This window comes from Ipomoea triloba, chromosome 3 (assembly GCF_003576645.1).
Source record: "Ipomoea triloba cultivar NCNSP0323 chromosome 3, ASM357664v1".
Lineage (NCBI taxonomy): Eukaryota > Viridiplantae > Streptophyta > Magnoliopsida > Solanales > Convolvulaceae > Ipomoea > Ipomoea triloba.
The window spans coordinates 11,440,647-11,455,893 of NC_044918.1; the positions used below are offsets into that span (position 1 = coordinate 11,440,647).

At 36.0% G+C, this 15,247-nt stretch overlaps 2 protein-coding genes across 2 annotated transcripts; one reads left to right on the forward strand and one right to left on the reverse strand.

Moving 5' to 3' along the window:
- Positions 1-6,574: 6,574 nt before the first annotated feature.
- LOC116012907 lies at positions 6,575-7,375 on the reverse strand. Its single transcript, XM_031252578.1, has one exon. It carries the CDS (start codon positions 7,373-7,375, stop codon positions 6,575-6,577), a length of 801 nt encoding a protein of 266 aa, XP_031108438.1.
- A 4,814-nt stretch (positions 7,376-12,189) lies between these two features.
- LOC116014268 (aspartyl protease family protein At5g10770-like) lies at positions 12,190-13,983 on the forward strand. Its single transcript, XM_031254291.1, has 2 exons — positions 12,190-12,369; positions 12,552-13,983. The coding sequence occupies exon 2, from the start codon at positions 12,569-12,571 to the stop codon at positions 13,715-13,717; it is 1,149 nt and encodes a 382-aa protein (XP_031110151.1). The 5' UTR covers positions 12,190-12,369; positions 12,552-12,568; the 3' UTR covers positions 13,718-13,983.
- Positions 13,984-15,247: the final 1,264 nt, after the last annotated feature.

Below are 15,247 nucleotides of genomic sequence, written 5' to 3' on the forward strand. Positions count from 1 at the left end.
CCTTTTCCTTCCGGGTGATATAGTACTCGGCGAATAGACTTCGCCCACAGTATGATTGATCATACACATAATTACCATGCGGAATAGGCACTTTAAGCTCATCTTTATTCCGTGGTTAACAAGATCCTTCACCACTTTTACTAGAACTAAGGTTTGAAAACATTTTTCCTTCCTTTTCCCTTTCCTTGAGTCAAAAATCACTTTTTGGACATTTTCCACAAAATCAAGTCCTCCTTTGAAATCAATCACCATTCTTAACTTAGTTCAAAAGTCTTGTCTCTCAAAACATTTTGCTCAAAACATTTTCCATCATCACACTACACATGTATATATGCATTCAACATAACATTTTCCACATTTATGCATACTCACATAAAGTACACATACCATATATATATATACATAATACAACCTTTATTTAATTATACATATATACTCATATATGTACATATAGATATAGTTTAAACACACACATATCACACGTGTATATATATACATAATACACATATACATATATACTTACATACTATACTACACGTATTCATACTATATATGCCCATAATACCATTCACACATATGCAACACTACATATATAACCTAAATGCGTAACGTCACACTTTTTCATATCAACATATATATACGATTATACATACCACATGCTTACACTCAAAATGGAACATTTTATACCATATATATATATATATATATATATATATTTCGGTACACATACACATATATATATACACACACGGCACACTCCACATCACATATATATACACGGCATATACATATGTATATTTATACATAAATACATAATTGCCCTATTTCATAGCATAACACATAGATTTTCATGTACACAAGTCTACAACAATTCACAACCTAGCTATCAATTATCTAGTTTCAAATAACCTCAACCAAATAGAGGGATTCCTTACCTTGCAAAGGTTTACTAACACTTTAGGAAGAAATTCTTGGATCTTTCCCCAACTTTCACCTTAAAACCCTAGGTCCAAATCAACACCAAAACATCAAATATCAAGAAATTAAACATAGATTCATAACCTAGGAAGGATTACAAAGCTTTCTACCGAATAATATCGAAAACTTACCGAATAAATTGAGATCAAGTCTCTCTCTCTCTCTCTCTCTCGTCTCTCTCTCTCTCTCTCTCTCTCTCTCTCTCTCTCTCTCTCTCTCTCTCTCTCTCTCTCTCTCTCTCACGGAAATGGGAATGAGGAATACGAAATGGGAAAGGGAATGAAGAGTTGAAGAAATGGGATTCTTATCCCTATCATATACATATATATTACGTAATATCATATATATATATATAATAATAATAATAATAATAATAATAATAATAATAATATTAATATTAAAAATAATTAAATATGTGGATGATTATCCACACTTATATATATAATAATAATATTAATGATGATAATAAAATAATGTATGTGGAATACTTATCCACAATTATATATATAATAATAATAAAATATCTTCCAACTTATCAGTTGGGGTCCAAACAGATGAAGTTTCGGTGGAAAATAATCCAGATAGAAGAATTTCCGAAACTAAAAATTTATTCCAGTCTAGAACTCAAAATTGGGCTAGGTTCGGTACACCGCGAAATTTCGCGATGTACGATCACAAATAAATTTTAGCTGCTATGGGCTAATCTAATTAAATAGGAAAATCCAGAATAATAGTATGGTGCCTAAAAATCCATTTCCTAGGACAAACGGGTCCGAATACTAGTTCTTAAATTTTTTTTTTTTTTTTACGGTTCGTGAGCGGGACGTACGATCGCAGCTTATTACTAACTGTCCTTACTTATAATAATTTTTTTGAGACATCGGGAGATCATTTCAAGAATGTTATAGCCTAAAGAAATATTTTTCGAACCTTAATTTTACTGGAATAGGTGAGGGGTTACAATTTTAAAGGAAGGCTTCATCATGAGCTTCAGCGCGTCACACACATTAAATTCACTACCCTTGATGTGGTAATGTATACGTCTAGCTTATGGTATATAAGTTATCCAAACAAATATTAATACATTGATTCAATTGTCCAAATGCATATGTTTTCCCTATGATTTCTTAGGAGCATTCATATGTGATATGCTTCAATATCAAGAATCAAAGAATTGATATTATTGATAATTCATCAAAAGTTGTGTCAAATGATCATAAATATGGAAAAATGTCTGCTGATTTGGTGAGTATTTAAAAACATTTTATGTAGTAAAAAAGTTTTTTTTTGGATTAAATATGATTTGCTAACCTAACCATGTTGTGGCAGAAAAATATGGTCATGAACTACTTGAAGAGTGAGGATTTGGAGGCAAAATCTGATCGTTTCAAATCAGTCAAACCAATAAGGTTTAAAATGTCATGGAGAGATAACGAAAACAAGGAGGATTGCGGTGTATATGTGATGCGGCACATGGAAACCTTTATGGGGACTTTAGCCAAAGATTGGGAATGTGGACTTGAGAGGGGTAATTGAAGCCAGCTAGAACAGCTTCGTGTCGAATACACTGGTGTTTGGTTCATGTGATTGTTGAGCTATTTGTTGATCGATGTTTGTGTGACTGTTGAAATTTGGTGATTTTGTTGTATAGGTGTTTGACATATTTGCGGATCAATGTTTATGTTAATTGTTTTGATACATTGTCTATATTACAATATAGTTCTATGAATGTAGTGCATAATTTTAACTCATGTAGTGCACATTTTTATGCCTAGTAGTGCACATTTTCTTATCTAACAGTGCACGCTATTCAGTCTTTAAGTTCACTTCTAACCATGTTTTAGGTTAGTTTTAAGTTTATAGTGCACATTTTTGTGCCATAGAGAGCAAAATTTTGTGCCTAAAAGTACACATTCTTATGGCTATTGTAACCCCTCGGCATTTTCGTAAGACTAAGGTTCGAAAAATATTTCCTTAAGCTATGACATTCATGAAATAGTCCCTCGAGGCTTCAAGAGAATTTTTTTTAGAAGAATAGTTGTTATTAAGTTGCGATCGTTCGTGCCGGTCATGAACCGTAAAATTTTGGGAACTAGTATTCGGACCCGATTATCCTAGGAAATGAATTATTAGACACCATGTTATTAATATTGAATTTCCAATTCAATTAAATCAGCCCATAGCAGAAAAAGATTCATTTTGAACGTACATCGCTAAAATTCCGCGGTGTACCGAACCTAGCCCAATTTCAAGTTTCGGTCTGGGATAAATTTTTGGTTTCAAAATTATTCCTGTTTAAATTATTTTCTACCGAAACTTTATCTGTTTGGACCCTAACTGATAAGTTTAAAAATACACCATTATTTTATTCGATTTTAATTCTTCCATGCAAACATTCCCCTCAAAGTACTAAGTGTCTAAAACATGTTTATTCTCCTTGCCCTTTTGTTCTTGCCTTGGCCGAAATACAAAGAGAGGGAGAGAGTGTGAGCTTTCATCTTCTTCATCCTCTTCTTCCTCGCTTCAAGCTTCCATAGCCAATCTCCACACAAGTCTTCAACTATTCGGTAAGTTTGCGGTTTTATTCGGTTAAAAAGTCTTGATTTCTTCCCTAGAACTTGATTGTAGGTAAAGATTTCTTAAATATGTTGTTATGGTGGTGTATTCTACCTAGGGTTTTTCGGTGAAACTTGGGGATAAAGGTTCAAGACTACTTTTACGGTGATATTACACACTTGTGAGGTAAGGAATTTCCTTAAGTTGGAATTAGTCACTTGAATTTGGATAATTGATTTTAGTTGAAATATGGTGTTTTTGGAGCTTTGGGAATATTTTCGTATACAAGTTCATAGCTTGGATATGCTTGTATATGTTGTATTTATGTCTATATAAGCTTATACTTGTGGAAATAGAGAAAGGAAATCAGGACAGATTTCTGTCAGTAACTTCCGTGAATTTCTGGGAAATATCGGTAAATTATTTTGGTCCAATTTTTTTTATACATGTAGTTCTATAAGTGTAGAAGCCGCATATAAACTTTCATAATTTTTGGAGTAGTATAAGTATGGTTTTCGAATTTTTCTCCAAAACTGGTCCAGAGAGAGAAAAATTCCGGACAGCACACTGCCAAGGGCAAAGATGGAATTTTCTGTGTTTATTCGCGGACCAAAATGACCAAAACTTTTTATGGACATCAAGCACTATAAGTTGGGATTCTACCATAAAAATTTCAAGTGAAAAAGAGTTCGGGAACTATTTTTACCGGCTCAATCTTTCGGACTGCGCAAAACTGTAATTTCTGGACAGAAACTGTCAAAATCAATTTTGACAAAAATATTTCTTTTGTAACAAAACTAGTGACGAAATTTTGGGATGTCACAACCATATTTGGATGAAATAAATTATTTTGAAAATACTATTTGATTCCAGGAAAGAAAAAGAAAAAAAAAGGTTTTCAAACCCTTAGTTTCTGGAATAAGGTGGGGACCTTCGGGAAGGCTTAAACGCCACGGCCCGGGGTTGGAATAAGGTTGGACCTATGGGAGGGCTGGAGTGCCATGGCCCTAGGTTGGGATAAGGAGACCGACGGGAAGGCAGGGAAATGCCACTGCCCAAGGTTTGAGAAGGAGAATTGAGAAATGTTCAAAGTGCTTACTCAGGGGAAACTAAGTGGAAAATTTTTGAGTATGAAAATTATTGTTATTCTGGGCTGCGGTTCAGATTATTATAGAGCTGCGGTTCTATATGCAGTATGAAAATTGTTGTTACTCTGAGCTGCGGTTCAGATTATTATAAATATTAGAGCTGCGGTTCTATTTGCAAATGATGAAATTCCTGGAAATGTGAAATTTTGCAAACTTGTCTGAAAAGGGCATGAAAATTATTTTGAGTGGCAAGTTATGACTTCATTCTTATTTGAGAAAAGCTTTATATGATTTAACGTTTATACGCTATTATACTATCTATAAATCGTTTCGTTACAGGCAGATTTTCAAATCATGGTAAAACTTTATAAAGCTTTTAGATTATCTATGTTTTCAAACCTTTGTCTACTTTTAAGTGACAAATGGATTTCCTTACTTAGCCGTCGTGCTAACTACACTTCGTTGTGTTCTTAACAGATGTCTAGGGTAGGCTCGTGTAGCCCACCTGACTCGGATCCTTCCGAGTTGGAGTTCCCTATCTACGATCATGATGATTATGTACAGTACTTAGTTGATGTCGACCCGTATGCTCCTGGATTCGCTCCTGACTCTCCAGCTCCGGCTTATGTTCCTGCTATTCCTTCCCCACCGTACAGTCCTCCTCCGACTTACCCAACTACACCCTCTCGTATCCCGGTTCGCAGTAGCCAACCAAATTTTCAGGATGGGGCCAGGTCTAGGTTTGGGTCTTTTCCGGTAGAGGTGTTGGAAGGGAGTGATCCCTTAGAATTTGTTGTCTTTTATCCCTGTCCGTGGAATCTCGCTCCTTCGGAACATTGGGATGAGTGGTCCATGATGTACACTCCTAGTTACTTCCTGGATCATCTCACCTGGGTTGCGGGCAACTGGCATCTTGTATGGGGGACGTACTCCGAACCGGAGTACCGCCCCTTAGAAGAGGATGACTGATTAGAAAGGTTATGGGAGGAACCCTTTTTTTTTTGTGTACATGTATCTTTTGTAGCCATGATGAACTTAGCTGGCTAGTAAGTTGTAATTAAACTCTTGCATATATTCTGGTAGTTAGTGTAGCTACCCCTTTTGCTCACCTATATATATATGTATGAAGATATGTTGGGTAATGATGATGATGATGTGAAATAGTTTTCTTGTTAGCCTGTGCACCTAGAGTGAACTCTGTCTGGTCTTGGCTGGGTTTAGTCTAGGTGTGGCGGTAACTACTCCGGATGTACGGTATAGCCGAGCCGGGGTGTTACAGCTATATCAAATGAAATTGCATAGAACTCACATTTTTTTCATAATAACTTGTAGTGCATGATTTTTACTCGTATAGTGCAAATTTTAAAGCCTACTAGTGCAAATATTTAAACCTAACAGTTCACATAGTTAATCCTTAGAGTTCAAGGTATTAACCATGGTTTAGGTTAGTTTTATGCTTATAGTGGACATTTTTGTGCCATACAGAGCACATTTTTGTGCCTAGAAGTGCACATTTTTATGGATATATCAAATGAAATTGCATAGAACTCACATTTTTTTTTCATAATAACTTGTAGTGAATGATTTTTACGCGTGTAGTGCAAATGTTTATGCCAAACAGTGCAAATATTTAAACCTAACAGTGCACATAGTTTATCCTTAAAGTTCAGGGTATTAACCATGTTTTAGGTTAGTTTAATGCTTATAGTGCACATTTTTGTGTCATACAGAGCACATGTTTGTGCCTACCAGTGCCCATTCTTATGGTTATTCAAATGATACTGCATAGAACACATTATCTTAATAGTAACTTGTAGTGCATGATTTTTACACGTATAGTGCAAATATTTATACCTAATAGTGCAAATATTTCAATCTAACAGTAAAATATTCAATCATCTTTCTTAAATTTTGTAATTCATACTGTTTGGCCTTACAAAATATGAAAATGGTCAATCATCTTCATCTGTTAATTCCTTTCTAAGTGGACAGTTCCTACTGTCATGTCGGTTGTCATTTTCTATGTAAACATCACACGTATGACATTTTCTTAAACCTTTCTTTGATGCATCCATTGCTAACTCCTTTTTCCCTTTCATATGCTTACCACTGCCCTTGTTTTTTGTTTTCCTTGGTGGTAGAATAGAGATCTCGGAAGGCTTAGATGACTCACAATAAGACTCTATGACTGCATTCTTCCTATGAGTAGGGGATAAATCAGCTTGTTCTCTCATCAATATCAATTTTTGCTTTTTAATCACTTGTGCAAATTCAATCAATTTATCAATTTCTGCTTCTTCTGTTAGACCTATACAACACTGCATATCACCCCACAATTGTGTCAACAACACCTTCCTCTCATCCATTCCTGGACTTTGATAAAATCTGAGACCATTAATATGGAATATAGGCTTTAAGGATGCACCCTTAGTCCATAGATTCAGCACATATTTCAAAGGGATTTTATCAAAGTTCAAATCCTTAAAAACCATAAAAGTGTGGCTACACAACAATCCAATTATTTCAAACATCTTGCAACTACAAACAACTTTCTTTTCAGTTACATTGTGCTCCAAAGTAAACTTTCTATGACTGCCATCTTTGATCTCATAATACAGTATGTCACCATCTTCTCGAACACTCAAAACTCGACAATTAAAACATGTTGTGCATATTTCCTTCTGAATATTATAGAAAATAGAGAGTGTGTATATAGTTGACGCATGCTTTTCAATGGGCAAAGGTGTCTTCATTTCTGGGTTGTTCCCCTCACTATCACTTGTAAGTTTTGAATGAGTGTGTCGTTGAGAGTCTAAAGCATGCTCAAACTACCTATAAAACTGGACAAGACTAGAGAGAGGTGTAGTAAATCGACTAAACACATCATTTTCACCTTCCGAGCGTGATGTAGTCCTCAATAAACCAGTCATATAAACATCTCTAAAATAGGCTGGTATCCAAAATCTGCGCAACTCAAACATTTGTACAAACCAGTTGTTATTGACTAAATCAAACTCTTCCAAGATTGATTTCCATTCATTCTCGAATTCAGGAGGTTCTAAGTATGAGCTCCACGCAACAAAGTTTAATTTCTTCCTAAAAATATCATTCTTACTTAGCACAGAACCAACCTTTTCACCCACCTTGCACATAATGTGCCACATGCAAAAACGATGCCTAGCTTCCTTAAATACTGCTGGAATTGCTTGTCTCATTGTTGGATCTTGATCAGTAACGATTACTTTTGGCTCTGCAACCATTGCTTTTTTGAAGTGTTCAAATAACCAAACATAGGATGCAATGTCCTCTTTTGTCAACAATCCAGCTGCAAATGTAATGCTTCTCTTGTGGTTATCAATTCCGGTGAACGGTGTAAAAACCATGTCGTACTTACAAAATATAATATTTAGCGCATGACACGTAAAAAAATGCTCAGGGAGTGATAAATTTGTGTTGTTGAAGACAATAAAACATGCACTGTAATAGGCAATGTATGTGCAAGATATTAAACTAACATGTTAGTTTGATACATTGCATCAAAAGATACTACATCCCCAAAACAGCCAAAATTCTTTCTTGAAACTGGATCTGCCCAGAAAAGCTTGCACAAGTGCTCATCTTCATCAATGTCATATGCAAAATAAAATGCTTCACACACCTCCTTTTTCTTAAAAAAATTATTCACAATCATTTGTCCATCAGCACCTATTATATATACTCTAATATCCCTATTGAAGTTCTTAAAGTCAACATTTGTTGCACCTACATTGGAAAAATCCACCACCATCTCCTTGTACAAGTTAAATGATTTTGTTGGCCCAATATTTGCTCGTGCACAATTTGCAATGAACTTTTGATGTCCCACATCAATGTTTCTATTGACCTTTAGAAACTATTTTGCTAGGACTGATGACATACAATGGTTATGTCTTTTTTCAAATTGTTTAACAACAAACCAAGACTTCCTAATCGGAACCCGTCCACATGGAGGAAACAAGCAAGTCCAATAAAAATTCCATTTGATAGAGGAAAGTGTGATTCAAGGACGAATCATTTTCAAGAAGGGGAGGATGACGCAAACCAGCCCATACATGATCCATACAAAGTCCAAGCATGCCCAATAAAGAGTCCAAGTTATGATGGTGGATACTTAGACTATTTTACTTGCATTAAAGCTGATTTGGGAGAGCCTAAAAATATCATCTAAGAGCTCCAATTTCGTGGCTTTGCTTGGGAGGGTACAAAAGAGGTTGAAATAATTCACCAAAATCAGATTTTGAGGCACATGGACAAACTTTGGCATATTAGGAAGACTATTGGTCTTTCCTAGACAAGTTATGACATTTAATCTCCTTGATAGTGATGTATTTTTACTATTGATGCCTTTTGATCTCCTTGATGTACTTTTACTATTGATGACATTTGGAGTCCCTTAGCATGTGTATAAATAGGGTGTGTATTTCCTTGATGAATCAAGTAATTTCAGAATCAATCAAAATTTCATAAGTTTTCTTTACACTTGTGTAAGAATTCTTTCTTCTATTCGTGGTCCTATCGAATAGTGTTCTTGATTCGTGGCCCTATCGAATCAAACCTGCATTCTACCAACCTTAGATTTTAGGAATTGTGGTCCTATCAATTCATAGAATCAAGGGAACTACTAGAGAACCCACTCTAGTTGTTTGAAGATTGCGTTCTTGAGGAACTTGAGGCGTGCTAAGGGTTGTTTCTTGGTATTTCGTGGAATCGAGGCTCAAGGGTGATCTTGTGTGCACCAAAGGTAACTCTTTATCCATTGAATTTGAGAACATCTTGGGCAATAATTCCTTGTTACGGATCCTCCTTACGAAGATTCGTATCACTTCCTATGATTTTAAACACAATTCTGGCTTTGCAACCTGTCCTATTTGAAACTCTTCTCCTGTTTGTAATTGAAGAACTTGATTCTTCATCTACATTAAATGTAGAACTACCAGTAACATTCTTATACCCTTCTATACTACAAAGAATGTACTTTGTCAGAATCACCACATCCTTAGACATCATAATAGAACTAGACCTTATATCGAAGCCAACTTTAGCAGCCTAATTCTTGTAAAAGGATATAGCAGCCTCTAAATTATTGAATGTCATACCAACCTTAAGTTTGCTTCCATCTTCACAATTAGGAATCCAATATTCAGTCATCCTTGGAGATATATCCAAACTATAACCACCTTCAATGTTACTGGAATTTGCATCAGAAGTATATATAAATTTGTGCCTGATGTGACGCCATTTAGAGACGATGATGGAGCTAGAAGATATAAAATATGGTGTAAGTGCAAAATGAAAAACGTCAAAGATATAAAATACTTTTATGCTCTATAGTGCACGTACATTGTTGTGCTATACAGAGCAAAAGTTGGTGCCTACCAATGCTAATTCTTATAGTTAATCAAATAAAATTGCATAAACCACACAATTTTTTCATAAATACTTGCAGTGTATAATTTTCAACCGTATAATGCAAATTTTTGTGCCTAGTAGTGCACATTTTCTCAACTAATAGTGCACGTTGTTCAATCGTAGAGTTTAGGCTATCATCCATCTTTTAGGTTAGTTTTATGCTCTATAGTGCATGTTTTTGTGCCATATAAAGCAAAAGTTTGTGTCTACCAGTGCACATTCTTATGATTAATCAAATAAAATATCACAAAACGCACTATTTTTTCATAAATACTTGCAGTGCATAATTTTCAACCGTATAGTGCAAATTTTTGTGCCTAGTAGTGCACATTTTCTCAATTAACAGTGCACGTTATTCAATCGTAGAGTTCAGGTTATCATCCTCCTTTTAGGTTAGTTTTATGCTCTGTAGTGCATGTTTTTGTGCCATACAGAGCAAAAGTTTGTGCCTACCAGTGCACATTCTTATGGTTAATCAAATAAAATAGCACAAACCGCACAAATTTTTCATAAATACTTGCAGTGCATAATTTTCAACCGTATAGTGCAAATTTTTGTGCCTAGTAGTGCACATTTTTTCAACTAACAGTGCACGTTGTTCAGTCGTAGAGTTCGGGCTATCATCCATCTTTTAGGTTAGTTTTATTCTCTGTAGTGCATGTTTTTGTGCCATACAGTGCAGAAGTTTGTGCCTACAAGTGCACATTCTTGTGGCTAATCAACTAAATTGTGATATTGCTATTTCATATCATCGAATGTGTAAAGAATGTTTAAAGAATGCGCAAAGATTCAGCATTATAATTGTTATATTCATAACAACGAATGTGTAAAGAATATAATGTGCATGAATGCATCAATATAAATCTGATTTTCATAACAACGACTGGATTAAAAGAAATTAGAATTGAGTTTACCTCCATCCATTGTGTTGATCGATTGACTGTGTTTTCTTTGATTATGCGTAAAGAATATGCAGATTGATTATGCGAATTAGGTTGATCGAGAATTGATTTGATCGAATGTAGGAAAGTTTTGCGTTGGAGGAAAGAATCGTTTGACCGGATATGGCAGTTAACAAATTACGGTTTATATATGCTAGTGTAATTACGATAGTACCCTTAATGATGCGCGTCTTTTAGAATCTGGAAAGCAATTTCATACTTTGGATTGAATTAGATCTGTGGCTGTAATTACATCTCATTTCTCACCTATTGGAACATTATGTACATGATGAGCCACTTGTTCATGAACATGTTCGTAAACATTATTAAGCGAACACAAATGAACTTGTTCACGAGCTCGCTTTTACCAAGCGAGCCTACAACTGTTCAGGCTCTGTTCATTTATGAATCGAAATCTAAAATTTGTTCCTTTATATTCGTTTACCTTAATAAACAAATGTTTACTGAACACGAACACGAATAGTTTAATTACCAAAATCTCTCTTTACTAACACCTCTAGGTAAAATATTTGCTACTACAAGATGCCTGGATTACTTGCAGGATTGACCAGGTCAATTAAAATATCATAATTTTGAAATGAAGATCCCTGCTGGTTTTTTTTTAATGGAGAAACACATAATCACTATTTAAAATTCCGTACTAGATCAATCTCATTCAGACCCTAGTTAGTAAAGGATCATAAAAAAATGTAAAATAATCTAAATTGTTTGGCCAATAAGCTGCTTCTGTTGAAAATTAAATTTGCAATTTTTTAATTATCAAGTCACAATGGTTTGGTGCAGGTGACTCTATTTTGCTAAGAAGATTTCCAAGAGGCAAGAGCAATGACTACGTTGTGCATCATATATATATATACCAGATTTGACGGGGTCTTTCTTACAAAGATTCCACTTTCAATTACTTAGACTTCAATGTAACTAACACAATCAATTCTTGACGAGGCGACTTTGTCAAGGTCTTGTGTTGTGGGCTCTGATCTGCATGCATGCGTATAGGAAACTCCGGTCGGTCCTCGAGTCTTGGCTATACCACAGCATCAAAGTGTACCTACCTTCTTCGTTCTCTCACCCTATATATAATTCTAATTACTGCTTTAAAGTTTAGATACACATACATAGTTGCATACATTATTCCATGGATTTGAAGAACCCCCTAGTCTCTTGTTCATCTTTCTTTTTGTTGCATCTTTTCACTTTTTATTTAAGCTCATCATTTCTGGCTCAGGCAGCAAGAGCTCCTCCTACTCCTCTTCCTCCTACAAAACAGTATTACCATGTTCATGTTGTTAACCTGACTTCACTGCTCCCAAAGTCTTACTGCGAATCACACAGCAAAGGTGATGTGTTTTTCCTTACACATATACACTGTACTCACTTTTTATTCAATTTTTTACTCCTACTTACATGACACACTTTGATTCATGCATTGTCTGATTTTGAGCACCCATTTTATTATCTTACCAATAAGTTTTGAGAGTATTATATGTGGTGACGTTGAAATTTGTATGGATACATATAGGTTCAGAAAAGATAAGAATGGCATCTAGAAACGGACCTTGCTCGCCGTCACACAACCCTCCTGCAAAGAAAATTTCCTCTACAAAGCAATCTGAAAATGCCAATATTAATAGTAATAGTGGTTACATGGAATACTTTGTCACAATTGGAGTGGGCACACCCAAAGCAGAGTTCAATATGCTGGTGGACACCGGCAGTGACAACACTTGGGTTCTTTGTAAACCTTGTACCACAGCCACAGGCTGTGCTCCTAATGCTCATCTCTTTGATCCATCCAAATCATCAACGTACGTCAAAGGTTCACACGATTTTCATAGCTTTTACGGCGATAATTCAAGCGTTAGTGGCGTGTGGGGGTACGATACACTCACAGTTGATAAATCTCATGTTGTCAAGAAATTCCAGTTAGGTTGCGGCCAAGACATCCATAATACTAATTTTGGAAATGCCGCCGCCGGGATTCTTGGCCTAGGACAAGGGAAGGGGTCTCTGCCATCTCAGGGAGGTTCCACCTTCAAAACCTTCAGCTATTGTCTCCCAAAGTCTGATAGCCAAGTCGGTTATTTGGTTTTTGGGGAAGAAGCACACAAAAAGTCCTCCTCCTCCAAACCAAAATTCACGCCGTTGCTCCATCCACCCAATAAACTGCCCACAAATTCTCAAGAGTTTAGGGAATCATACTATTTTGTAGAGCTTATTGGGATAACTGTTGCTGGGAAGCAGTTGAATGTTGATCCTTCCGTGTTCGCCTCTCCAGGAACCATTATAGACAGTGGAACTAGCATCACTCAGTTACCCCCGAAAGCTTACTCCGCGTTGGCCACAGCTTTCAATCAATCAATGGCCTCCAAATATCCTGCTGCACAATCTAAGCAAAATCCAAAGCTGGACACATGCTATAACGTGGATGGGTTTAATAGTAGCCAAGTCTCAGTCCCCGACGTAACATTGCGTTTTAGAGGGGGAGTTGATGTTTCTTTGAGGCCATCTGGGATTATCATCATCCCGCCCAATGAGACAAATCTAGTGTGTTTGGGCTTCACTCAGATCCAGCCCGACGACGACCAAATCACCATTATTGGCAACCATCAGCAGCGACAGATAGGCATGTTTTTCGATTTACAGGGGAGGAGAGTTGGTTTCGGCACCACCAACTGCGCTGATTGACTCCCTGCCTGTTAATGGCTTCAATCTGTCTTCAATTTTGATGTGTCTTCTCATCAAATACTACGTTGTGCTTGTGTTCAGTGTACTACTTGTCTACTACAACTAGAATGAAGCATTATATTAGTTAGTGTTTCAAGAAACGTTGATGGATGATGTGTTTCAAGAAACCATAGATCTACGAAGCTATGGTTGGTCCATTTTATTACTCTGTAATTCTTAGATGAATAAATAATTTTAAAAATCTTAGTATTTTGAATTGAAGCATATGCCCTATTCTAATTACAAGTTTTGGGTGTTTAGGTCTCTTTTATCGGATGATGCGGATATTCGAACTATGACCTTTGGGTCACACTTGTGTTAAACCATCTCAATTACAAGTTTTGGGCGTTTAGGTCTCTTTTCAATTGTTTGAATATATTCTCACGTGCATCTCTAACTATATCTCCTTTTAGTTCTATCACCGTTGCAAACTTTGTGCTAATATCTTCCTAACATTCATCCACTTTGAAAAATAGAGAGCTCAGTAGATTGTCTTCATCTTCTATGTTTCCTTTACTCAGACTTTTCTTCAGATCAAAAATTCGTTTATCAAATTATGCTCGTTTCTGATGGATGGGAATTGTAACCAATTGCATTTGTTCTTCCACTTTAGTTGGTACTTCTATGTCTAGATCATTATCGTTATCTAGTTTATTGGTCTTAAATGATTCAGAGATAACCACTTTTCTTCTTTTTGACGATGGAGCATGTTCTTCTTCTTCAACATTGTCTTGAATTTCTTCTAGGAACTCAACTTTAACATTCATTAAATTTTTAGAAATTTGGATGTCTGCTTCTATCAAAAAATTTTGATTTTCAATGAATTCTTCTCCTTTTGAATGAGGCACTATGGTAGTGACTTTCTTAGATTCCTTAGCCATATTTTCAACTTGATTTTCATCATCATGGATCGTAGCAATAATTGGTATTTCAGCCATGACCTGCTCAGGAGAAGTGGTAGTTGTGACCTCAGCATTTACTTCCACTGGAATGTCAACTGTAGCAACAACCGTAGCTTGTTCCTCTACTTGAACCGTGCCTTCAGTTGGAACCGTAGCTAAGGCTATAGCTTTTGCTTCTTCTTGAACCTCAATTGGAACCGTAGCTAAATCCATAGCTAGTTCCTCAACCTTAATTTCTGCTGGAATCTTGTTAATTTCACAACCTCCAACTGTAACCTCCTCAGTCTCCATTACAAGTCTCTCAACTAAGACTAGAATTCGTCAAAGTCCTTTAATTGATTCAACAATTTGAACCATTGCATTAGAATAACCCAGAATCATCACAGGTTCCTCTAACATATCTTCATGGACCATTTCAACAATATGGTTAGCAACAGGTTCCACAACTTGCATGTTTGAACTTTCAGGGACCGTGACCTTTTTATCATGTACACAAGCATTAACAAGTTAATCCTCATTACTTTGATCTTCCCCTGCATTGGTACACTCTTGGGTTGAGCACTTAAGGTTGCACCAAGATGATGCTGAA